Genomic DNA, 24,982 nt, shown 5'->3' on the forward strand with positions numbered 1-24,982 from the left:
ATTTACTTTGAAGCCATCCAAAGACATGCAGACACATGCTCCCTTTCTGTCCCCAGCTGCCTGTTCCACAAAATCTTGTAGGAACTTAGTAAATCTTTGAGTCCTTTATCCCTCTGTCGAGGTTGGTGGAATATTGGCTGCTGGGGAGCTAGACAGGCGCACACTGTGCTCGTACAAACCTCCTGGCATAAGGATGCCAAATTAAAACCTGGTATTTCATTCTTGAAGCTATGCTTTTCCACTTCTGCTCTCTTGCTAACCCAATGAGCTGTGTCATTTCAGTCCTGATGAATCTTCCCACTGTTCCCCTCTACTTCCAAGTCCTGCTTTGGATGAAATTGTCTTTAATTGATAAAGGGAAGCACAAAGCTATTTGCAGATGTGTCTTTGAATATATTGCCGTTCGGGATCACCTAGCTGGGAACAGTCGTCCTGTTCTTGCCTTGCAAATATTTCAAAGGCTTTTTTTTTTTTGGTGGCTCTGAGAATGTTTCCCTTTTTTTCTTCCTTGTATCTATCTGTGATGATCTGTTCTCTGGTTGGGATTCATCACTTTCTCAAGAAATCAGCTGGCATTCCTTAGATCTCCCTGGGAAAAAACCAAACCCAGATGTGAATATACCTCCAGAGCTAATAAACCATCTTGCAAAGCAGCAAGTGCATTTCTCTGTAGTGCATCATGCACTTGTTAAAGGTATATTAATTTCTCTAGCGAAGTTAAGTAGCCTCAGGCACTGAATAACTTACGCTCTGTGTTGCTTTTTATCTGTCCAGCACTGAGGCGGTGATGGGCTTTGAGAAATGGCCCGGGTGAGACTTAAGGAACATCTTTATATCTCCAGCTGGAGCGGCCGAGTTTTGCTCCTGCGGCGTGTCTGCAAGTGCGGCCCTTCCTTCGGCTGCCTCCGTGTTTGCTCAAGGCTGGGGCTGCCCGGCGGGGCATGAATGAGCGTTTCTCTTCCTGACTGACGACTGCTGCTCCCCCTCCTTCTCCCACCTCTTTCCAAAACCTCTCTCCTCCCAGCTCAGCCCCTCGCCTGTGCTCCTGAGCTCTGCCCCTCCAGCTGGAGCCACAGGTTTATCTGGAGGCGAGGAGTCCCTCTTTGTAAGCTGAGACCCAGGAGGAGGGATCTGCTGGACCCTGGAGGAGAAACAGTTTAGCTGCCCAGGAGGAACGAGGAGAGGCAGAGCCTGGGCACCATGGCTGGATTCTCTGCTCTTGGGCTTCTCGTCCTGTGCCAGCTGTTAGCCACAACATCAGCTCAGGTAAGGAGCCTCATTTATGTCTCGTGCTCAAGAAAAAAGTCTGTAAGGGAAAAAGAGAGTGATCTGCGTGTGTTATACTTGCAGGATGAAACGTAGCAATAGGCAGGTTATTAGTCTAAAGTTTAGTAAAAACGTGTGTGCTGCTGGTGCTGTTACACAGAGAGGTGCTAGCAAGCACATCTGGCTTTGCACATGCGTAGACAGGCTTTTAGATTGTATCCTTGTGTAGAAACTGCTGCTTTATACTGTCTGTAGAAGTATTGTCTTCCCATTCAGGACTGCAGTTACGAGAGATAAAGCCTTGGAAAAAGGAGACCTGCTGATGTAACAGAAACTGTTTTCTTTTACAGTGAAGTAATAGGTTGCCAATGAGACTAATCTGAACTGGGTCTTCATCTGAATCAGAACTTCTTATTCTGATTCCCTCAATCAATTTTAAAATTTTACACTTAGAGCATATTTAACCCTTGTTCACTTCAGACATGAAGCTATATTAAAATTCCCTGTGTAGTGTTAATATTATTGCCTGGGGAAGGAACTCCTCAGTGAGGTTTTTCATTGTGTTAGTGAGGAATTTTTGCAGTCTGGCTTGGGAATTCAGGGCTGCCCTCATCTGCTGCGAGTAGAGCTGCTTCTACAATGAAACCTTTGTTCACTGAAGCTACAGCAAGTTGTTCTCTGGAGCCCTTTCCATACAGAAGTCATTTATTGGACCTTTCTTTCCTTCCCCCCACCGCAGACCTCCTCCAAAATTCCAGATTTTCAAATGGTGTCCTGCTCTGAGAGGAGACTTTCTCTTTGTCCTTCTGCCTCCAGTGGTGCCCACCTGGTTCTTCCATCACCCCATCAGAGTGGGACTATAAACTAATTTTTAATGCCAAGCACTTGGCATCTATTTTCTGTGGGCTTTGCATTACCTCCTCTGCCCAAAATGAAACGTGCCTGCAGGCAGTGAGAACGTTTCCTATAAAACCAAATCCATTTGCTGCCCAGCAACCAGCTCTGATTCCCAGCATAAGCCACCAGTTAAACGAGCTGGGAGCCCTGAGGATGTGCTCAAAGTCGTTTTCCAAAGAGCCTTGCACGGGTCCTGAGCTGCTCTGAGTCGACCCAGGATGGGGGGCCCTGAGGGATGGAGGGTTAGTGCAGATTTAGGGTTATGGTGTAGGACTTGGCCATTGCTTTCTGATTTAGCCTATATGTTTCTTCTGATGCAAAAATAAGCTCTTCTCTCTCTTTCCCCCGATCCTTTCAGAGGGTAGGACCACAAGGCCCTCCTGGACCACGAGGACCCCCTGGACCATCTGGCAAGGACGGCATAGATGTGAGTGCTGTACGGCAGAGGGCAGGCTCGGCGAAGGGAGGGCGAGGGGTGGAGCAGAGGCAGAGCCAACTGAGCTGAGAAGCTGCTCTTGTTCTCCAGGGCCCCAGCCTTTGGGCCACCCTTCAGAGGTGGATGGACCTGGAGAACTAGCCTACTCGCAAGAGACCTCCTGCAAGGGTCAGAGCAGCGAGTGGAGGTGCTGAGTAGCCTCAGGTTCTTTGCAGTATCAATCCCCTGTCTCAAGAGAGAGCTCAGGACAGAACCAGAGATTTGTGACCCTGCTGGCAAAGCAGAATTTTTCTCTTTTGGTGTCTAGGGAGGAGGGGGGATGTAATACGGTTGAGTGCATGGGTACGATGTGCGTCGGAGTCATTGCATGTTCTGTAGTTCAGTGAGAGGTTTATGCGACACTCAGAGCGTCCACGTTTCTAGGGAGGCCCCAAGAATCTTAAATATGCAGCACTGGACACTGGTCTTACTGGTATTGGTTTTATTTCAACACAGTTAGCGTGGCTATCCCTAACTTACACTGGCACGTGAGAGGTCAGAATCTGGCTCGTGGCAAAAAAGGCAAATGAAATGGGCGCCTTTTATTTCAGCATGCGGTTCCTGGTACGTACACCTCCTGCAGGGGTAGAAGACTATGTACCACAGGACTTACTGGAGGAGAAAAATGTTTCCTATTACTTTTAACTGATGGTTCCATAGAAATTAAAAATTTTGCTCTGTGCATCTGTTGGATAAGGACTGAATTGTGTCCTGTACTTGGCAGTGGATAGAAAAAGCATCAGATGAACCTTCAACAAGACCACATCAAATGCAAAGGCTGGATTCCTGCTTCGTTATTCAGTTTGAGTAGCGCTTGTCTCTCTAAGCAGCTTATGGAATAGGGCAGAGGTTTTCAAAGCTTGTGTGAAGTAAGTTTATTGGAATTGGGCCTTTAAGCAACGTTGAAAAAATCTATTCATTCCATGCAGGTCATTTTCTTTTGGATAAGAAGGTAAAACAAGATATATGAGTTCCCTGGTATGTGGTGAACAAGGAGCTTTTTTGTCTGCAGTGGTGAGCTTTCGTAGTGGCCCTGTGAGCAAGGCTGGTCTGAAGAGAGAACCTCATTGATTTGCAGCTAGTCCCTCTAAAGTGTCCATTTGATGAATCGAGGCTGTTTCACTGAAAATCTCCCTCTGGTTTGGTAGTGTGAAAAGTTCAGAGGTGGTACCTTGACGGTTTGTCTCTGATGTTTCTCACGGTGTGACAAAAGGCGTAAGGGGACACCCTGGAGGAGGGCAAAGGACACGCGTTCATGTTAGCAGCAGCGAGCGTGTGGAGTCGCGGCAGCGGGGCATCCGTGTGGCCAGTGGGCTTCAGGAAAGGGTGCTGCGTTTTTGTACAGAGTGAAAAAGAAGAATTTGAGAGGGATTAAGCCCTTCAGACTTCAAGTTGTAACCAACTTCTGTGTAGGCAATCGGAAAGAAACAAATCCCTGAAATTATGTTGTTCAGTTCCTGCTTTCTACAGGATATTTTACACCTTAATTCTGGAAGAGCACCAGCATCGCTTCTGCTTGCTCTTGGAAACAGGAGCCTGGGGAGATGCTGGCCACGTGAACCTGCACCCTTTTATCTGCCGCTAAAAGCTTCGGAAGGCTCCCTGTGGGACCGGACCAAATAACAACATCTGATTAATATGAAGAACTTAGTCCTAATAAATCAAATAGCTGAGTAAAGTATTTAAGGTGCTAAGTCTTGCAGCCTCAGCTTGAGTCTGGAGTTTTGGCTATGCAGAAATAGTCCCTTATTTGAACAGACTTGATCTACATCCCTGGTACGGATATAGGTTGTCAGGTGCCCTGTTCATGTGGGATGGTTCAGCTCTTCAGGGACAGGCTCTGGGATGGTTTCTGCTATTCAACAAGACACTTAGTCCTTTAAGAAATGCACAGGAGAAGAGACGCAGAGCTGTGGCTAGTGGTGAGTGCAGTCCTGAAGCCTCCCAGTTTAAGGGCTACCATTTTTCTAGCAGTACCCTCAAAAAAATTATGGCATATAAAATCCAGCACTGCTCTGCATTTTCATAGTGCTGTATGGAGATGATCATGCGGAGCCCAAGTGCTCCACATGTAGTATCAATTCTACCATTGCAAAGAATGAAACCATTATTTTATTTATTTTCTTTAGTGATGAGACTTTTTTAAAGCACAGTCAGAACTTTTCTGGACCACATCTATCCAAATTTCCTGACCTCTGTAATTCACTCTAGCTTGGTCATCTTCACAGATGGCTTTGGATCAGTGCCATGTGGGAAGAGTCACTGAACGGTCTTTGAGCTGGATGAGTGCTGCCAAGGTGATCAGCAGTCCTTTTCCATTGGCCGTGAGCAGCGAGCGATGCATAACATACAGCTGAATTATTCAGGATATCTCCGAACAAACCTTGGATGAACCCCATAAGCACAATTTCTAGAAGCTCCTGCTTTAGTTCCTGCCTTTCAGTGGGAGCTGCATCATTAAGTCCCTCTGAAATATTATATAATTATAGCCTTTAACATGCTTCACGTTTCATACTCAGTAACAAGCAAAATCTGTCTCTCCCAAGAATAGAAAAAGCATGTTATGATCAAAAGAATTAGTGACAAGTTCCTGTGAGTTATTCCTGGGGATGTAATTCCCCAGATTGCTAATAAGCAATTGTCACGTTTCAAAAATCAAGCTATTTCCCCCCCGCCATTTTTCTTCTCCTGGCTTGACTTGCTAAGAAAGAGTAAACTTCCTTCCCTCCCGTGTAGCACCAGGAGAGCATTTCCTTTTCCTAACAGCCTTTGCCTCTAATTCCCAGTGATCTGGCATTAGGGTTATAAACACTGATTAGGCTTTTGATTCAGCTGACTGAAGTTCTGGTGCTCCTGCAGAGTCCTGCAGGGGTCTGTGATGGCAGGATCAAGGTTTAAGATGGTCCCAGACAGCTTTTGCTGGTGCTGTGACCTTGCTGTATGGTTTGCTATCCCAGGGGCAAGAAAAAATGCAAGGGGCTGGCAACCTGAAGTGATGGAGGAGGGAATAAACCTCCTCTACTGCCATTTCTAGCTGCCTTTTCAAACCTTTCATTGCCAAAGAACTGTTCCTTTCATTTCCTTGGCAGGGGACCTTCCCCACCTATGATAATGATAACTATTTATGGAAAATCTGTGGGCAAAGGACAGCAAAGGAGTTGCTTCAGCAAGACAGAACATAAAGATCCTTCTATTCAATGACTCTCTTGTCTGCGTGTTGATCAGTCACCAATGTGGCACATAAATCCTCGCCTGAGCAAATCAAGGCAGCCAGTCTTGAGAGATTTACCCGCAGACTTCACAGTTGCCGACAGTAAATATAGAAACATGCTATAAATTCCACAACTTTGCTTACTGCCTTCTAACTCCTAATTATCAGGCCCACGGTGGGGAGGATGTTATTTCTAGCCTTGCTCTGTTAATAACCACCCTTTTTCCATACAGATTTTCTCCTTCCAGGGTATCAACATACTCCTTCCCCTCTGCTCACCCACAATACCTGAGCCTCTCACAATATTTAGTGCACTGATCCTAAAGCCAGGAGGGGAGGGTACATGCAGCCATCTGGAACTGGGGCACAATGTGATTTTCTGCAGGATGAGATGGGAAAACAGTCATAGAATCATAGAATAGCCTGAGTTGGAAGGGACCCACAAGGATCATTGAGTCCAACTCCTCTCCCTGCACAGGACAACCCCCAAAATCACACCAGTCGAGCTCCTGCTGATCGCAAATGATTGCCTTTTCCAGGGGCTAACAATAAAACACAAGTTGTCCGGGGTCCATGCAAGCTCCTGAATGACATTACAGCTGGCTGAGCTAGGAGGAGTGATTCAAAGACTTTTAAAATATTGTCTCCCAAACACCTTTAAAGTTGCTTTCCATCAGGATAGGAAAAAATGAGCAAAATGTGTGGGTTTTTTTTAAATATTTTATAAAAATTTTATTTAGTCCAGATTGTGTAATTGGATTAGGTGGAAATCAGCTGGGGGCTTTGTTCATTTGCTCTTCCTGTCAAAGTTCAGTCATATGAAGAAAATAATTGTAGGTAGTTTGTTCATTCTTCGCTTTCTCATAGTCCTGCTACTCCTGGTAGTGCCACAGTTTCATACTGTGTCCTGGATACCTGGAGCTCATCATTGTATCCCACTGTTTCATCAGGAAGATGTTTGAAAGCCTTGATCGCCGTCCAGCTCCCTCTCTGCCCCACTTGCAGTCAAGCCCAAGTGCAAATAATTTCTAAGTGTATCTGGAAAAAGTTGGAGGCGCAGGGCACTGTTCAGCAGCACTGATTCTCTCTGGGAGGCTGAGGAAGTGGGTTTCACCAAATGTGCTATTGCCGATGTGGAAAAGGCTATCCAAGTTCATCCTGCTTTAGGGGGTAGCAGGATCTAGAGCATCAGCTTTGCAAGACTGAGCATGGTAAATCTTCGAGTGGGCATGAAGGGACACTCGAGCACTATGACAGTTGGAAAGGCCGTTGTTGCAAAAAGTCAAGAAAAAGAAGTTCAGCACTAACTCTGATGTCTCTTCTCTTTCGTTTAGGGAGAGCCGGGCCCTCCTGGTTTGCCAGGCCCACCAGTAAGTATTTTCTGGTTGACGCTGACTTGCTCATCTTTTTGAGAGGGACACGGTGCGAGAGCTAAGACTTACCGGCTCACTTTCCTATTGATCAGCAGCAGAATTTCCATAAGGGGTACACAGGAGCGGAGATGCTCAGCACTGGTCCTGGGGACAAACACAGCCGCCTCCTTCATTGATAGCAGAGGATATGCATGAAATAAAGCTCACCCATCACCAGCATAACAAAACTGGCACCAACTCACATATGCACGGTTATTTTTGGCATTGGTCTGGGTCTGCTTCTGCTCCTCAGTCTGCCAAGGGGTGCTCAAAATTGTACCAGGTGACACAGCTCTTTGCTTTTGGCCACTTACAGCATCCCTTTCTAGCCCTCTACTAGGAGCAGCCTATGAGTAACTGTGTGTGGAACTGAGCCAAAGCACTGAAATCAATTCAGGATTTGGATATGGATTCATAGCAAGTTTCACCTCTCTGCAGGAATCCTTCCGCGTTGCGTGATGTAATATTAACACACCAACAAATGAACTTCCATCTTGTAGCCTGAATCAACGCACACCACGTTTCTCTTGTTAGTTTCTTAAAAATAATTGCCTGTTTCTCTGATTTAGGGGCCAAAAGGTGCACCAGGGAAGCCTGGAGCAGCTGGTGAAGCCGGATTGCCTGGCCTTCCTGGAGTGGATGTGAGTATTTTGTTATCTTCTCTTAAATCTTTTAATATTTCACGTAGGCATGGGTGTCTTCCCAAAGTGTCTCATCAGCTTTCTCTGTATCTACTGGAGAAGCAAAGTGGGTCCTGGATCTACATGTGTGTCTAGCATATCAGGAGAAATTTTATGAGTTGAAAGCATCTCTTGATTGAATTAAGACGTATGAGAACAATTTTGAGATGCAAAACTGACAGGACAGCACTCTTACAATGAAACATTGCAGTTCTTCAGAGATGCACTGGGCAGGTCTGCAGAAATACAGGCATCAGTTGACATTTCTGGAGCAAACCCACTGAGCCTCAGTTCAGAAATCCAGTTGCACTTATTAGCTGAGGCTTGCTGGTCACTGGCCTGGGATTTGCCCGACAGCTCTGGACAGGTGACTGCGCTCAGCCAACTTTTCCCAGCTTACCAACGTACTGCCACGGTAGCTGAGTGTGGGTAAGGTTTAAGTCAGCGCGTTCTTCTGCATCAGGCGAGAGGAAGCATATAGTCAGCTTCCACAGCCTAGCTGCAACTCAGTAAACACTAGTAACAAGACTGGTCGGTGGTGTTCATCCACACTTACAGTGCGCAGGGAACAGTACTGGTAATTTACCTGTCATCCTTTCCTTTAAATAAAATGCTTAGGCTTTCCTGAGAGCTTGGCGTCCGGATGATTTGTGTTGGTGACAGTGACAGAAACTTCCTATAGCTCTTATTACTGTATTTCTCTGTTTTCACACTCATCTTTCTTTTTCTTTCTTTTTTATTTTTTTACAGGGTTTAACAGGAACTGATGGCCCACCTGGCCCAAATGGGCCTCCAGGAGACCGTGTGAGTACCATATTAGATCCTAAGTCCCTTTAAATTAGCATCGTCACTGATTGTATTGATGATTTTTCATTCCTTTGTAAATTGGTGACGTTAAAGCATTGATTACAGTGGCTTATTTATCCGTAAACGGTTTCAGTATACTTAGACCTTTGAAATGAAGCCTCAGATGGCTTTTCATTAGGGAGGGCCTGAGATCCGTCTTTCGTGTGGCTTTGAATGGGCTTGGATAGCCTCAGTGGTAGGAGTACCTGTGCAGAACAGCTCTGGTGGTATTTTGAGTATCTAAAAAGTTTCTTGAAGCTGTCAATAGTCTTAATTATGAAGTTTATCAAAGTTGAAGCTATCTTGTCCTTTATTTGCAGTCTGAGTATGCAGCTCTGTTATGTTTATACTTACTGCTACTGTGTATTAACTGTTTAAACTTTTGCTTTTTGTTAATTCTGGTGCTGTCCATATGGTTGGCATTATTAATTGCTTTAGCATAGATCTCCCCAGCCAGTGTAGCAAGAAGGACGAGTTTTTTCTTGCTTCCTGTATATTACAGCTCTGCTAAGGGGCACCACAGGGATAGAGAAATGACTGCCTAAGATATTACAGATGCCATTCAGGTCATCTACAACGGGGCTGGAAAGGCACTTAGGCCTCCTTATGACGTTGAGTTAAACGCAAATGAGCCATTCAGCACAGGTTTTTATCCAGCATAGCTATTTTTCTATCTCCCAGAAAGTGAGACTTGTATCCACAGTTGGCTTATTGGCCTCCTGAACTCGGGGCTACAGTGATGGGCTGAACACATATCACAGTGTGCAGAGGTTAAAAAAGATTCAGTAATCCATCTGTGGCCCCAAGGACTTACCCAAATATCAAAACTCTGTGAGTTGTCTCATTTAGTTAAAGGGATGAGTGATAGAGCCATGTATCTTTGATACACTCTTCTTCCTTTCCCTGTGCAAGGCAGTTTGCTTGGCCGCTGGGAAAGCTGAGTGGCAGGACCTGCATCTTGGTCACAGCTCCAAGCCTCCATCTGTTGGCCCTGCACTAAAAACCATCTCCTTTTCCTCGTGCCCGTCTCCCTCCCCAGAGATCCAGGGCTGCAAAATCCTGACCACTCTCAGACAGTCTATGGCAAGAGTCCAGCACCTTCTGGGAACTGATCCCTGATTTTTAAAATAGAAAAGTTCAGGACCACACACCGAAGGCTGTGAGCAGTTTTATGCCCGTTCCGTGTTCGGTGGTAGTATTTGCCCATGCCCACTTTAGCACACAAGCTCCTAGGTTGCAGGGTAATGGAGCAGATAATTTCTGGGCACAAGAACTTCCTCTTCAGGTGTTTAGCAGAAGCACAGAAACGCTGTTTTAGTGTAGTTACTGTAACTGCGCGCTCTGATTTGATGTGCTTTCCCATGTCTTGTAACTCAAGCTGTCAGCATGGGGCAAACTTGGGACCTGTTGTCATTTATGGGATCTTTTCAAGGTCAGTGGTCCATCTGGAAAATTGTTTTAATTGGTCTAATAGAAACCTGGAAAAAGAAAACAACCTGTAAGTCTCTAGCACTCAAAAAGGACAGCATTGTTACCCCAACTTTCTTCCTTCTGCCCAACTCTAAGGAAGTATTTCAGTCTCCCAGGAATCACTGAAATAAGCAGGTGTCTACTTAGTGGTGTGGGATTGAATTAATGTTTAATACTGACTTCTACTGAACAAGCGTGCTTTTCTGAACTGGGGTGTCTGAGAATGAAGGTGTTTAGCATATGGAAGTGGGCTCACGGAAGGCAGTTTTTAGTAATAGGTTATTGCTAAACATTACTTTTCCTTACATTACATGCTGCACTTCATCATTCCAACAGTGATTCATGTTTGAGCAGGGACAGAGTATTGTGAAGGCAGCACACCAAAATTGTTTTTATCTTAAATACTGCCATTGTTATCAGCATCCATTAACTTTTGTCATGGTTCTGCCTAGAGACTGATTAGATCAAGCCTACTTGTGTTTTCAGTTTAAAAAATCAGTTATTTTTAGCCAGGAACGAGTTGGGTTCTGACCTCAATGCTAGATACTGGTGTCCTTCACTGGAAAATTTTCAAAGGCCATTTTGAAGTTTGATGCTTTACACTATAAGCAGTGAGGAAAACATTATTCATATTTATTTATAAATGTCATATTAGTCAAGTATTTCATACACTCTGTAGTTGTATATTCATAAAGTATATTACTTTAACTTGAAAAATTATGGGGAGATTGTTTTCTAATCAAAAGAGAAAGAACATTGTTACCAGGAGAATGAGTTGAGTCAGACAGTGTTATTAAAATCAGGTGTAATTCAGAGTCTCTCCTTTGAACTTAATGGAGTCACATCAGCTTGCTCAGGGACTTGATGATCTTTTACCATACCAGGAACGTTCACTGCTGCATGCTGCACCTTACACCCTCTAAGATATCAAAATTAAGGAGAGTAAAGTGCCAATGCTTGGCACTTTGGGTACTCTGCCAACCTTACGGCATGTGGGCCAAAGCAGAAAGGGGCTGGGAAGCTGCTTTCAGTGGGGGCAGAATTAGGGCGCGAGTAGTAGGTGCCAGGAATTCAACGTTTTCTTTACGGGAGGACATCCCACCTTGTCCCTTACAACCACCAGTGATTGTAAGGACTTCGGCCGAAAGGTAGAAGTGACTGGAAGAAAAGCAGAGTAACTTGCAGTAAGAGAAGTGAATGAGCTGACACTTGCAGCAGAGTTGATTTTTATTGGATTACAGTCCTCTCCTCACAGGATTCCTCTTAATGAGGCCTTGGGTCCTCTGTATCTTTCTCCTTAAGCTTAACAATGGAAAATATTTCTAATCTCATTTGGTATGCTGAACATTAGGAGAGGGCTGGAGTCATCCCTGGGATCGCGATAAGCAGCGGTGTACTGGGCTGTTTTCCAGTTCTGCCCATCTGCCTTGCTCTCCTGGTCCTGGGGGTAGATACCATTTAATTCCAGCTCAGGACATCATTCTCAAGATGTGTCTGTGCGGCATTTTGAGAACTATTGGAAAACAGATTTGGTCAGTCGGGCTGGCGAGAGGCTGAGGAAGCCTCGTGCTCTAACTGCTCTTTGTTCCCTGCACAAGGAGATGAGGGGTTTGCTGGCACTAGTTTAACAGAGTCCATAAATAACAAGATTGTTTGTTCTGTGTTTGTCTGTCACCTTCCTTCTATTTTAAGCCCTGCCTTTATCAGAGAGCAACATCAGCTGACAATACAAGTGCAGGCAAAAAGCTGTCTGCGGCAGGGCCTTGAGCAACGTGGCTCTTCTGCACGAGCGTCAGCACAGCGTAGAGAAACTCACTGCGATGGCTGCGTCAGTGCTGTTGAGCAAACTATTATTTTAGTTATCATTCACCCCAAATTACAATAGCATTTCTGCACCTCTGCCACTACTTGTTTTTTTTCCTTTCCTTTCTTTATTTGCTTTTTAAAAGGAGCGACAGAAGAGCTCTGCTCTCATCCCCTGCCTGCCTCTGCTTTTCCTTTCCCCATTGCAGCCACAGCTGTTTTCAGAGGAGGCTCTTGAACCCAGAAGCATCAGTCAGCAATGCACACCCAGTATCTTTGGAGATACCTTAACAGCTGCTGGCCAAGGTCAAGCCACTGCACTGTGGTTTTTGGTCATTTTTATGCTTCCATTTACTTTCTGTTTCATAATTGCTACCTATAATTAATTTTACAGTCTACCAGCCAATGTTGGCACCTTTGCAATGCAACAAAGTGATTGAGAAGGTCTGCCTGTCTTACTATCTTTAGTTAAGCAGGAACATAACAACTTCAAGAATGATTTAATTCTAGTCTAAGACATAAGATCACCAAACTCTAGTTAAGCTTAAGAGTAAGAATGCAAATTGGGAAAAGGAGATTGGGGATCTGCCAAGGACAGCCAGTGAAGAGGCAGAAGCTGGCAAATCTTTCTTTGCTTGAAGGGAAAATGTATGCATTAATAAAATTCACTAGAACAAGTCTGAATCTTGTAAATAGTTTCAGATAACTCCATCATTGGATCTACAATATGAATGTATTATGAATGAGAATATTTGAAATGGATGAAATTCAATTTATGAATGTTTAAATATTAGTTGAGACTAATCTGAGACTAGCTTTGACTTGCAGAAGTGTCTATTTAGTCTTCTAGGAGCAGCTCATGTTTTAGTCTCTACTCTCTTTGACCAGCAAATGGTGAATACAGTTGCTGGGGCTGGTTCTGAATATCCATCCCTACTATCTCAAAACGTTCTTTATTCAAATAATTAATCAGGAATGGCAGAGTCATTATCCATAAGTTTCTGTCCTTATATTTGTGAATTCAGCTGATCATCTCCAGTTGCGTGCTGTGTCTGTAAGGCCCTGCTGGAGTTTTCAAGTAAAGACTGGTGTCAAGGAGAGCAGCCATTGGTGTCTACCCATATGGAGGTTTCTGGTTTGTCCCTGCTGACTTGCACTCTCTTTTATTCCTGTAGGGTGCGTTAGGACCTGCCGGGCCACCTGGACCAGCTGTAAGTACCTCCTAGACCTGCATATGAAAGATGGTATGTAATGTAATGCCAAAATCACCACCAAGACAAAGGGATCAAAGCTTGACTGAGTGAAAATATTTCTCAAAGCATTTAGATATATAGGTATGACCTATTCTGGTAACACAGGGCCTGTTCTTAGTCTCTGAGATGTTAAAAGCAAGCCAGCTTGGGATAAAGACTAGCATATCAAATGCTATCAAAATTATTAGATGTTAGATAATGTCTACTAAAAATGAAAATAAAAGTAGATAAACTAGAATGTTGTCTTCTTAAATGTCTGTGTTCCACTATCTTCTCACTGTAGGTGGCTTTACTTAGAGATGTCTCGTAGGTAACAGTGATGTAAAGGGAATACAAATTATTAGAGGCAACAAAAGGATTGATTAAGGCTCCAGCTCTGCTCTGATTGCAAATTACATCATTGGGGACAGGGGGGTGCTAAGGAAACTTAAAAGAAAAAAGAAATTAAGCAGTGTTTTGTGCTTTTTTTTCCCTGTACGTTCAGTTTCTAAGTGATCTTTTACTCTTTTAAATGTTATTTCCAGGGCAAAGGACTACCAGGACCTCCAGTAAGTAATGACACTGTTTTTTTAAAAAAGACGTCTAAATGATTACACCAGGTTTATTGGATACCTTGAGTGTTACAAATCCACCCTAGGCCCTGGGTCCCTTTCCTGTGCTGGGCAGAGGGATGGGGAGCCCTGCAGGTTGGCAGCCTTGTGGGGTTTTTCTGCTTACCTTACCCTCAGGGAAGCTGGCAGTGGTGTAAATTCAAGGCATAACAGCCTTCTAACCACTGGAAATGACCAATTCTGGGACAGCTTTTGTTTGGTGGTTTCCTGGAGTACCTCAGAGCTGCTCTGTGTCAGAGGGGATGCAGATGTTGGCAATATGGGATGATGAGAAGAGTGTGCTCTGTGGGAAAGTGGAGCGAAAAGAAAGATGTGCATTGGTAAACTGTCTGTCTGGGTGCAGGACTGGGCTCCTTGGGTGGGTTGGACAAATGAACCCAGCCAGACCGTTTGCTTGCCCCAGGCTTTGGCAGCTATGTAAGGTCGCCACGGGTGTAAGGATCTTCTCTCTGTTCAACAGGGGCCTCCAGGACCCAGTGGGCTCCCAGGTGGAAATGGATTTCGGGGTCCTCCTGTGAGTTTCTACTACCATTTGATTCTTGTTTACTGAATGTGCCATAGCCACAGAAGAATGAGTTTCATTTCTGGTCTCTTACCCCTTTCTGGAAGCATGATGCACATGACACTACAGTCTCTACAAATGGCCACGGGCAATGCCATCCCTTGTATCAGCTTGTGTAGAGTCACCCCAGTCAACCAGTGCAATGCCAAAGACGGGCAACTGCTTGCAGCCATACCTTCCTTCACCAGATATGAGTAAGGTCAAAAGAGCAGCCGATGTCCCAAGAATGGATTATTTACTAGCTCACATGTGTTTTCAGCATCCTCAAAAGAAGCTACTGCACAGAATGTGTCTGGTCTGAGAGAGCCCATTCTGCAGAAGCATACCATCATTTTTGGGTGCCCACGGCTCCACTGGAGTGGTACGGAGCCAGTGGAAACAGGGATATGTTCTTCTGTCCTAATCCCTATACTTCCATATGCATCTGCTCTTCTCTTTGCAATCGTAGAAGCCTCTGCAGAAAGAAAGTTTAGTCCCATTAGAGATATCTTGCCCCAAATTCACAAATATGCCGTGGTATTTGGTAGCCACCCGTTCTTTCCCTTTTAATTTTCATTTAGAAAGAATTTTCCTTTTTCATAATTTTTTCACTCTCTTTAGGGACCTTTTGGTCTGCCAGGATTCCCAGGGCCTCCTGGACCACCCGGACCTCCTGTAAGTTTGAGACTTGCAAATAAATGGGGATTCCAGAGTTTTCTTCTTGCTGCTAGAACATGTGCGTTTTATTTGCTGCTGTTGCCTTGAGTGCTCCTTTTCCGGGCTAAGTTTCCGCAGGCCGTAAACACTGTGCCCCAAGGAGAGAAGTGACTTTTCACTGGCTGCATGTTGGTGTGTTGATTATGTCCTGTTTATTGTCTGTGCTGTGTGGGTGGAAGAACCCAGTGACATCCAGGCTTTAGGGCAAAGAGAGATCGCAGGGTGGGCTTTCTGTTCTCTCAAGGTTTATATGGTTGCTTGGATCATGATGTGTTCTTGTAGGGCCCTCAAGAGGGGCTTGAAAGCAGCAAGTCTCTGTTTTGGGTTTGCTGCAGTATTTCTGGAGGGTCGGAGGGGTAGGGAGCCCTTCCAAGGAACCTCCCTGGCCCGAAGGAGGGCCAGGCACAGCTGCTTTTCTCAGATTGCTGCCTTCATCACCTAAGGCTCAGGGCTCTTCCCCAAGCTCAGCTGTGCATCCCTGGAGGATGACTACAACCCTGACATGTCTGTTGTGAGGACTGGTGCTGCTCCTAACGCTCTGGGTTCAGGGGCTGCATCTGACGCTGTGGGGCTGGGTGTCTGCCTTGTGCCGATCCAACTGAGCTGGGTCTGTAAAGTGTGTTTTCTAGAAATTGTATTTCTTCCTGGTGTTTGTCCTGATGTATTTAAAAGACCACGTTTCATGAATTGCAGGGTCTTCCAGGCACCTTTCCTGATGGCGGTGGGGACCTTCAGGTAAGTTTTTCTTTGTGTAGCCTGAAGATATTTTTTGGTTTAATCTTTGATGTGACTTTTCGTTGGCATACTTGGGTGACTGTCAGACCGTTTAACAGGCACCGTTCAGACCTGCAGACGTGGGTCTAAGCTGCCGTATTGCAGAACGCATAAGCGTTGCATGAGTATTTACAAGACTGAAATGTTCTTCAAGGAGGGAGATATGCTACTGCTGATTTTTGCCTTGATCTTTGCTTTCCAAAATGCATGTTTTGCATACATTCTCCATTTACAAAACAACTTTAGTGTTTGGTAAATAACAACAGCTTTTCATGCATCTGTTTCCAATCCTGCTTTGCAAGAGAAAAGGTCGTGCGTGTTGCACTGTTTATTTCCATGGATGGTGGCACTGGGTTCCTATGGGCATATGCTTTGTTTAGATTTCCTTCCTTCTGAGAAAGTCTTGATTCCTTTCTTTCAAGGGAATGAAAGGAGTGTTAAGTCCATGAACGATGGAAGCAACATTTCCAGATTTCACAGCTGTTGTTGTGACAGCATCTTTGGTTTTCTAATTGGCGTGCCCCAGAAAAAGCTCAGAGTCAGTTTAGACTGCCTTATGGCAAGTCACGTGGAAGTTAATAGAAAATGATGCTATTTCTGCAATTTTAATTTAAATTACCCCGTGGAATATGCTAGAAAATTAAATTCCTGCTACAGAGGTGTAGCCTGAGCTTTTATCAAGTGAAAAAAACTGAAAGAAAAGCTGCAGAAGAAAATCTCATTCCCTATTTATAGTTTTTAGAGTATGGCATTTTAAGTCCTATTAAATTTCCATGCATGTCTGATTTGTTCTCAGTCAAACTAGACTTCCCACCATGGGCTCGCCCCCACCCCTAGACATCCACAGATACCAGCTTATTGGTATTTGGGTTAACTTTTATAGGTCCCCTTCTGAAAAACTCTAATGCTTGTCCTTGTTTCAGGTAGGTGAGTCATCTAATGCAAATTAATAGGGGTCAATGAATGCATAGAGTTAAATATGTTCCTAGTGATTTACAATATACCCATCCAGCTTCACTGGGGAACTGTGGTTCTCCACTATCTTGGACTATGGACCACTGTCAGCTTTCAGAATTTTTCACAGTCCATGCAGGCATGCTCAAAGTGAAGCAGAGCATTCCTAAATCACTATTTGGTGGGTTACTGGGGGCCTGAGGACCTGTTCAGGACCTCCTTGACATAGGGGAATGCTGGTGAATACATGATGCTATGAACAAAGTAGAGTTAGTGGGTTTAGAGCCAAAACCCACATGACCTTTTCTCCTCTCCCTAGTAATGAAACCAGCTTCCCTGGATGCACTGAGTGTACTCGATAAACCAAAGAGCGTTTCTGTTTCTTGCAGTGCCCAGCTCTGTGCCCACCGGGTCCTCCAGGTCCCCCAGGAATGCCAGGGTTCAAGGTAAGAAACACATCACCTGCAGATACAAGGGTCTGTCTCCCAAAATAAATACCACTGTGAACCCTTGGGTTTAAACTGTTTTGTATGCAGTACACGTCCCCTGTAGGCTCCACACCTCTGCAAACCAGCCACACGTTTGCCTGGGTTTATGCTGTCGAAACAGAAGGACCTGATCCTCCTCTTTACATGCTGTTCCTGCACCTGTAGCTATAGCTGCTCTGCCACTGAACCCAGCCCTGCAAAATGCCAGCAAAAGTGTGCGAGCGCTCTCCCTTCACCTTCAGCAGGAGGCTTTGCATCCTTCGAGGAGCTGCCTGCACTCACGGGCACGTTGCTTTGTGGGTCTGTCGCTTGCAGGATTGCAGCCTTTGTCAGGTGGAAGATTTAACTGATGATTTTGACTACAGCCATTTACTCCTGCAAATGAAATTTAAGATTAAAACACCATGCAGGCCTTGCGAGGCACAACTGATGAACAGGAGCAGGCAGAGCGCAGTGGTTCAGAGCCGCCTCAGGAATGATGTGCTGCCTTTTCAGACTTCGGAGAGCTGTAAAAATCTCACCAGTTCTTAAACTGTGCTCACAGACCCGGTACACAGAGAGATACGTGTTTTACTGTAGCAAGACATAACTTACATAATTAAATACAATTAAATTGTCATTTTATACCCAGTGCGGCACCAGCTACTCTTTATGTAGGTGTTTGTAACTGTTTATGTTTTTTGACGCTGGTACATAAATTTTAGGTTGCAACCCTCAGGAAACCTCACTCAGCAGTTAAACAGCTCCTTCCCTGTCCCCTCTATAATTCACACGAATTCTGTGCAGCAGGTCAGACTCCAGCAGTGAGGTGAAGTAATAACTTACTCGAATGTTTTTAGCAGGAGTTGGCAACGGGTGGAACACCTCCTGGGAAACGCTCTCGATTCCTCATGACCTGACCTTTTGCAGGTCTGTTTGGTCTCTGAGCTGAGTCATAATTATCATTAGAAATACACAATGTTTAGTGTATAACTCTTCAAAATTCATAGCTTATGAAATGAAAAAACCTGTGAAGGTCTCCAATTATGATGCAAATTATGCACAGGACTTTTTGCGTGGTGAGGAATGTCTGCCATGGCTGAAATTAGTCTGGGTCTCTCCCACAGTGATAGGAAGGAGCCAAAAAGGAAACTGAACGTGAGTTTATATAAAAGATTTCAGTGGGACATGGATTTCTTTGCCAGCTGGATGATGCAAGCATTAAAGATGGCTTAAACAAAAAGGGAGGTTAAAGATACAGAATGGGGTTTTCAGAAGTGTCGCAGCCCTGTTTTCAAAAGTGATGGGAATTGAGTTCTGGTCCCTGGCCTGTAATTGGGAATTGCATCTGGAGACCTGTAACCTAGTCTCACCACAGGTCACTCTTGAAAACCAAATCTGGGCGTTTCCTGAAACTGGATCAGCCCCGGAAAGGTGCATGGCTAGTTAACCCCAGAACTGACCTCCCTCACACAGAGCACTTGTGTAGATTATTTTCCCCAGTCAGTTGTTTGTGTTGTGTGGGTTTAGGTGTTACAGCTATGTCACAGAATTTAAATTTTGAAACAAGACTGTACTGGAGTGTGAATAATTGGAGCTCCTGTTTCTAGGGACACACTGGTCACAAAGGAGAACCTGGTGAAATAGGAAAAGATGGAGAAAAGGTAAACTTCAGTTTAAGGGGGGGGGTGAGGGAGGATTTTTCTCTTTAAAAGCACCATAACAAGTAGCTTCTTCAAGAAGACAGAGAGAAATGAGGCAATTGGCTGAACAGCAAGAACAAGTTACTATGACTGAAGCGCCATTGGCTTCCATGGCTCTGGATGCGTGACTGTGTGCTAATACATCAAGAAAAGTCATCTTCCCAATGATCAGCTCGATGAGTTAACACCTATTGTTTCACATGCAGGGATGTCAGCTCAGGAAAAAAGTCCTGCATTAATCACTCGGGTAAATTCCTGACTGATAAAGTGTTCGTGCACATAGAAAGTACAAGCAAATTCTGAAGCAGAAATCTGAGTGGGAGGGAGCTCAAGGAGAAATAAGAAGGGAAGGTCCCTGGCTTTGGGTTGGCAGGCTCGTGCTGTCTCACTCTTTGTCTAATTATTTTTTCTCTCCCAGGGCAACCCTGGCCCTCCCGGTCCCCCAGGCATTCCTGGCAGCGTTGGCCTGCAGGTAACACGTACTCTTCAGACCGGTTCCTGTGACCTTTTTGCTGTGAAACTCAGGGGTGCCATCAATCGTTCTGCATTACACAAACAGCTCTTGCCTCTGCATAATAACAGATGTGGAAGTTGATGCTGGTAAAAAAACCAAATCATGCTGGTTTCACTGAGCTTTAACTAAGGTCCTGCTTGTCGTACCTCACCTTGGATGAGGCGTCCAAGTGATAGCCACTGTCCTGCTGGTACTCCAGCAGAGCCCTGGACACCTCTTGGGTGGATCTGAGGCTGAGCTCTGGGCTGGCTTGACAGCCTGGCAGGTGGGCTGGGAGGGCAGGAGCTCTGAATGCATTTCTGTGTGGGGTGTCTCCAGTATCCCTTGCTCAGAGGTCATCACCAAAGGTGAATGTCTTGTTTGTGCATAAGAATGCTGAGCTTTCTGCTGTTGTTTGCTGTTTCTTAATGTTTTCTGCATTGATGAGTTGCTACGTCATGCTGTTCTGCTGCTTTATGATTAACAGTGCTTGGGTTTAAACTGATTTGTTTTCTTAATTAGGGCCCAAGAGGACTAAGAGGCCTCCCCGGTCCAATGGGTCCAGCTGGCGACAGAGTAAGGAAAAACTTCTTCTGATTTCCTCCCCTCATTTTTTCTCGTGCAAGGTCCAGGTGGCATTTCTCCTTACTGAAGACCACTGGGGAACTTGCAAAGTCACAAAGTGCATCTTTCCTGCACCCACCCACCCCCCCCCACCAAGCAGAACAACCTTCCAAAGGCAGGTGGAGTCTACATACATGAGGGATTGACAGGATCAGGCCCAGCATTGACTTAAGCATTCAGACACGAAGGGCAAAATGCTGTCCCTGCAGGGCTGACAATGCTAAAGAATCTTGCAAAAAACCTGAGAAATATTTCATGAACATTTCACTCTCTTCTGTCTCTTTACAAGAAAAAGCTAAAGAATCACCAGTGGACAAAGATTTTCAGGACATGAAAAATCTGATCCGTGAGAACAGGGTCAGTCTCTGGCTCATCGTGGCTTTGGACTTTTGCCAAAGTCCCTAGAGGCTGAATGGTTTTGAATTTGATAAAGTCAAGCATTTATTTAGGAACAAATGTGTTATCAAGATATTGAGGCCATGAACAATATCAGTGTATCAGGGAGATAAGAGCAGTGAGATCCAGAGTAAAAACCTGCTTGTTCAGAGGAGGATCTTTTGCAAGACTGTATTGCAAGCTAGCAAGAGCTGTGGGGTATCTTTCCAGGCCCTTTGTGCATTAGATCGTGGTATAAGCCGGGGATACTGTTACTTCACCCTCTGCCAACCACAGCATTACAATGATGTATTATTCTTTGCAGGGTGACATCGGTTTCAGAGGGCCACCTGGAATCCCAGGACCTCCAGGGAAACCTGTATGTATCTACTTCTCAGCATCTCTATGGCCTTGCCTTCCACAACCAAAGCCTAAAGTTTATCCCTCCTGCACTAAACTCTTTGCTGCCAGTGAACAGGAGTGTGCTGACCACCTCCATCACATTATTCCCTTTGCCTTTTTCCCCTCCAGTTAAAGCCATGTTGTTTCACCTGACCCAGATCTCATGATGCCTTTCCCTCACTCGTGCCCCATGCCAGAATAAGTTCACCACGTTTCCATTGCTCTCTGTTCTTCATGGCTCTTCCTGGAGCATCAGCAGCTGTGAGCAAGCACCTGAGAGGGGCATCTGTGGTGTTCTCAGGAAGGAGAGTTTTGAGGAAGAATCAGTAGGTGCTATCCTGAGCTCACATCCTTTGAGCCTGGTCTATTCCCAAGCGCCCACAGCTCGCGAGGGCTTTTGCTACAAGCAGAAATAGTTGTGTATTAAAGATGCAATCCTCATCCTTTTGCAGAGCTCTGGGGTGAATTGTAGGAGAACACAGAACCTGCACGCTTACCTGTGGGCAGACCCCGAACACTCCTTACCGTGACCAAATATGAGACCAGAGCTGCATCTGCAGCATTATGGCCTCTCTAAGAGCATTTCCACTGGCCTGCCACCCAGTCTCTCCTTAGTATGGATAATGTGACGTCCACTTTATGGCAGACACCTTTGCCTGCCTACACCAGCCAACACACCACGGTCTGCACTGACCCCGAGGCAGTACCACCCTCTGGGAACCCCTCCCTAGTCTTCGCACTTAGAGAAGAAATTCATCTGAACTAAAATAAAATTAGGTCTTTGCTGTCCACCAAACACGTAATTATGCCAAGCAGGATCTAGACAGTAAATATTAAAGTTTTTCTCCTACTTTGTTTCTGATTAAAGAAAGGGCTTCATTAAATGAAGGGGAAGATGGTGTCTGCCCCGAGGGGTGGTTGGCAAAGTCCCCGCTGCAGTTCATCTGTGTGTCAGGAATTACAGAGTGTAACTGAGAAAGCACAGCCAAGCTCCGAGGGGAATGTACACACTCATGCCTCTGCTAATGTCAGCAAACAGCACAAAAAACCCATCATTTACATCCTTGAAACATTAGTCTTTGCCACTGTGTGATGAAGATGCTTAACAGCTTTTCCTCCTCTGTCATAGGGAGACCAAGGGAACAAAGGACCTCAAGGATTCAGGGGGCCCAAAGGCGATACTGTAAGTGCAGTAAAACACCCGTCTGCTCAAATTTTGGACGTGACATTCAAAGGAGTCTGTTTGACAGGTTTATTGTGGCTTGTCCCCGCCTTGGTTTATTTGAAAGGGAGGTGAAAGGGATGAAAGTGTCAGTCTCAAAAATGAGATGTTTCAAGTCTTATTAAAGATGCCTAAGTAATAAGACGCCTAAGTGCTTCCTACAGCCTAGAGCACAAGGATCAGACCTTGCATCTCCATCCCTTGAAATGATCAAGAATTTTCCCAGATGCTGCAACCAGCATTGGATCTGTTTTCTGGTGTGTCCTAAAAGAACCACCGTACCTATATGAGCAGGATAGGAGCTGGCACAAACTCAGTGAAATGTCCCTACAGAGCTCAACTATTATCTTTGTTGACTGATTGTTCTTAAGGGTTATGTCCTGGATAACATAAGATTTGTTATTGATTTCTAGGGTAAACCTGGACCAAAAGGAAACCCAGGGCCCCGGGGACTCATAGGAGAACCTGTAAGTCAAATAAGATGCAGGTCTTACTGTTGTCCTGCTTGCAGATGATGAGATAACACAGGATAGGAAAAAACTTGCATCTTAGTCTTTGCTATCAGACTTCTGCTCTGTGGGTCTCTCTGACCTTCAGCATAATCCCAGTTGGTCTAACCCTAGTTGTACTGCTGCTAACGAAAAATCTCCCCATACAACTGGAGCTGGACCCAATGCCAAAAGGTTCTTTGAAGTGAATGTACTTTGCAAACCACAGAGCCTCCTGACAACCCTAACCTGCGTTGTGCATGGTTGCAGGGCATTCCTGGCAAGGACGGACGGGATGGAGCTCCTGGACTCGATGGTGAGAAGGTTTGTAAAGTCCTACTTAAACTGCAGGAAAGATTTGTGTCAGTGTCCCATGTGTGTTGCAAAGCTACTGATGCTTGTCACGAAAGAGCATGGCTGGAAAGCTTTTGTTTTTAAAGAGTTTTCCAGTAGCGTAACTAGTGAAGAAAAGTGAAGATGCTTCTATTAATTAATCCCAAGGAGATTCCCTAAAGAAAGAAGATGCGCATGTGGGCCATGCCCATGTAATCTAAACTCAGCTGTGTCCCTGTACTTAGTGGTTCCTGCTGGCTGACTCTGGGCCTTCAGAGATGCCTTTTCAGAGCGGTTGACAGAGACAGATGTTTATTTTAATTGCCTGTAGACAAAGCGCTGTCAGGTACTAGTTGCGCGGGTTTTGAACGGTGATCCCGCAGGAACGCGGACCATGTGCTGTCAAGGAAGGCCGGGAGCTGCAAGGGGACGAGGGAAACACCTGGGATCTCTGGGCACCCCATTTCCAGGGGGTGCCCACCTCCCGTAGACACAACAGGCTCTGGGTCCTGCACGTGTAGGGAGGGAGAAGATTACAAATGCCTGTTTGGGAATGTGATCCCTACGTGTGTCAGACCATTTTCCAGTAGCGGAGTGTCTCTCCTAACCTCTCGATATCCACAGGGTGATGCAGCTCGTGCGGGTGCTCCTGGAGAGAAGGGGCCAAACGGACTTCCTGTGAGTATGGCAGCGGGGCCCGTCGCCTTCGGGGCGGTACGGCAGCTTGGCCTGGGACGGAGGTCGTTCCTGGGGAGAGGGGAGGTTCATTTCGTGCATTGTCTCCCAAGGGGCCCCACTGAAGCCAAGAGGAAATGCACTTTTCCCACCATACAAACAGGGGAGCAGTGTACAAGACAGAGCAGAAAACATCTGGATTAGCACCAGATACTAATGCAGTAATACCCTGGCTTTCGGCCACTCTGGCTCTGTTTAAAATTCAAATTTAAGAAGGATTTTCTCTTTCACATCCCAGTGACGTGCATTCCTTATGCAGGGAAGTAAGATCTGGGATACAAATGACCATAATTCAACAATAGCCTGAGCTCTGTCCCTGGCTTACTAGTGTTCATTGGCAAAACGTTTCATCTCTCCAGTCTTCCAACTATGTAGATAGAGGTAAAGTACTCCTTTCTTCCTGTCTTATGGAATATTTTGAACATCCCTGGAGAGAGGTTTCTGCTATGCAAAACACTGCTGGTGCTGCTCTATTTGTATATTCCTCTTCCTTGCTCTAATTGTCAAGGATTAGTGTACGTAGAGCGGCTAGTGCAGTGAACAAGAGGGAAACTGAAGCCATAATTTTCATGGTGAAAGCTGCAGAAATGTAAATCCTTCATTGCTTCGAGCAAACATTGCTTCTTGTATCTCAAATCAGACCAGAATAACAAATGAACTCCACTTCTGACATTGCTTTAATTTTTCTTTTTTTCAGGGACTGCCTGGAAGAGCAGGTATTAAAGGCTCAAAGGGTGAACCAGTAAGTGCATCTCTCTAATGATCGGTTCTGGTACGGAAGCAACTAAACTTGTCACAGGCTTTTCAGCTTTCGGGGATTGGCACCCACAAGTCCTGGGAGGACTTACTCCGAAGCGATGGTGTCAGCGTTGCTGCCGGGGCTGGGTTCCCCTGGCAGTGAGGGGCAGGCGTTAGCTGTGTCGGCGGAGATGACCCTGCCCTTGCTGAGACAGCTCTTGCGTCTGGTTCAGTGAAGACATAGCAGATACAGAGTCATCAGTGATTTAGTAAACCTCAGAAGGAAGCGTTCACCCTTTTGTCCCAAGAGCAGGCTTCATCTTTGGGAATCAAAAGGCTGAGCGTCTGCAAGCAGGAGCAGGATTATCTCACCCTGCCATTTGGAGGCTTGCCCCCCACCTCACGAGAGAAGCTTCCACGGAGCTTTAGATTGGCACGTACCTGTGAGACAAAAGAAAATCTCAGACAGACCAAAGCAGTCCTGCACAAAGC

General features: G+C 45.4%; 1 protein-coding gene across 1 annotated transcript in view; it reads left to right on the forward strand.

Moving 5' to 3' along the window:
• Nucleotides 1–837: 837 nt before the first annotated feature.
• The window catches only part of COL9A3 (collagen type IX alpha 3 chain), a 39,783-nt gene continuing 15,638 nt past the window's right edge, over nucleotides 838–24,982 (forward strand). Inside the window, exons 1-20 of the mRNA XM_064465383.1 lie at nucleotides 838–1,266; nucleotides 2,522–2,590; nucleotides 7,184–7,219; nucleotides 7,831–7,902; nucleotides 8,692–8,745; nucleotides 13,236–13,271; nucleotides 13,838–13,861; nucleotides 14,385–14,438; nucleotides 15,087–15,140; nucleotides 15,876–15,917; nucleotides 17,300–17,356; nucleotides 18,988–19,041; nucleotides 19,499–19,552; nucleotides 20,096–20,149; nucleotides 20,898–20,951; nucleotides 22,104–22,157; nucleotides 22,610–22,663; nucleotides 22,955–23,008; nucleotides 23,642–23,695; nucleotides 24,450–24,494. Of these exons, the coding sequence (XP_064321453.1) occupies nucleotides 1,201–1,266; nucleotides 2,522–2,590; nucleotides 7,184–7,219; nucleotides 7,831–7,902; nucleotides 8,692–8,745; nucleotides 13,236–13,271; nucleotides 13,838–13,861; nucleotides 14,385–14,438; nucleotides 15,087–15,140; nucleotides 15,876–15,917; nucleotides 17,300–17,356; nucleotides 18,988–19,041; nucleotides 19,499–19,552; nucleotides 20,096–20,149; nucleotides 20,898–20,951; nucleotides 22,104–22,157; nucleotides 22,610–22,663; nucleotides 22,955–23,008; nucleotides 23,642–23,695; nucleotides 24,450–24,494 (1,041 nt within the window). The 5' untranslated portion in view covers nucleotides 838–1,200. The remainder of the gene's footprint in view (nucleotides 1,267–2,521; nucleotides 2,591–7,183; nucleotides 7,220–7,830; nucleotides 7,903–8,691; nucleotides 8,746–13,235; nucleotides 13,272–13,837; nucleotides 13,862–14,384; nucleotides 14,439–15,086; nucleotides 15,141–15,875; nucleotides 15,918–17,299; nucleotides 17,357–18,987; nucleotides 19,042–19,498; nucleotides 19,553–20,095; nucleotides 20,150–20,897; nucleotides 20,952–22,103; nucleotides 22,158–22,609; nucleotides 22,664–22,954; nucleotides 23,009–23,641; nucleotides 23,696–24,449; nucleotides 24,495–24,982) is intronic.

The sequence above is a fragment of the Phalacrocorax carbo genome, chromosome 14, assembly GCF_963921805.1.
Source record: "Phalacrocorax carbo chromosome 14, bPhaCar2.1, whole genome shotgun sequence".
NCBI classification, from domain to species: domain Eukaryota; kingdom Metazoa; phylum Chordata; class Aves; order Suliformes; family Phalacrocoracidae; genus Phalacrocorax; species Phalacrocorax carbo.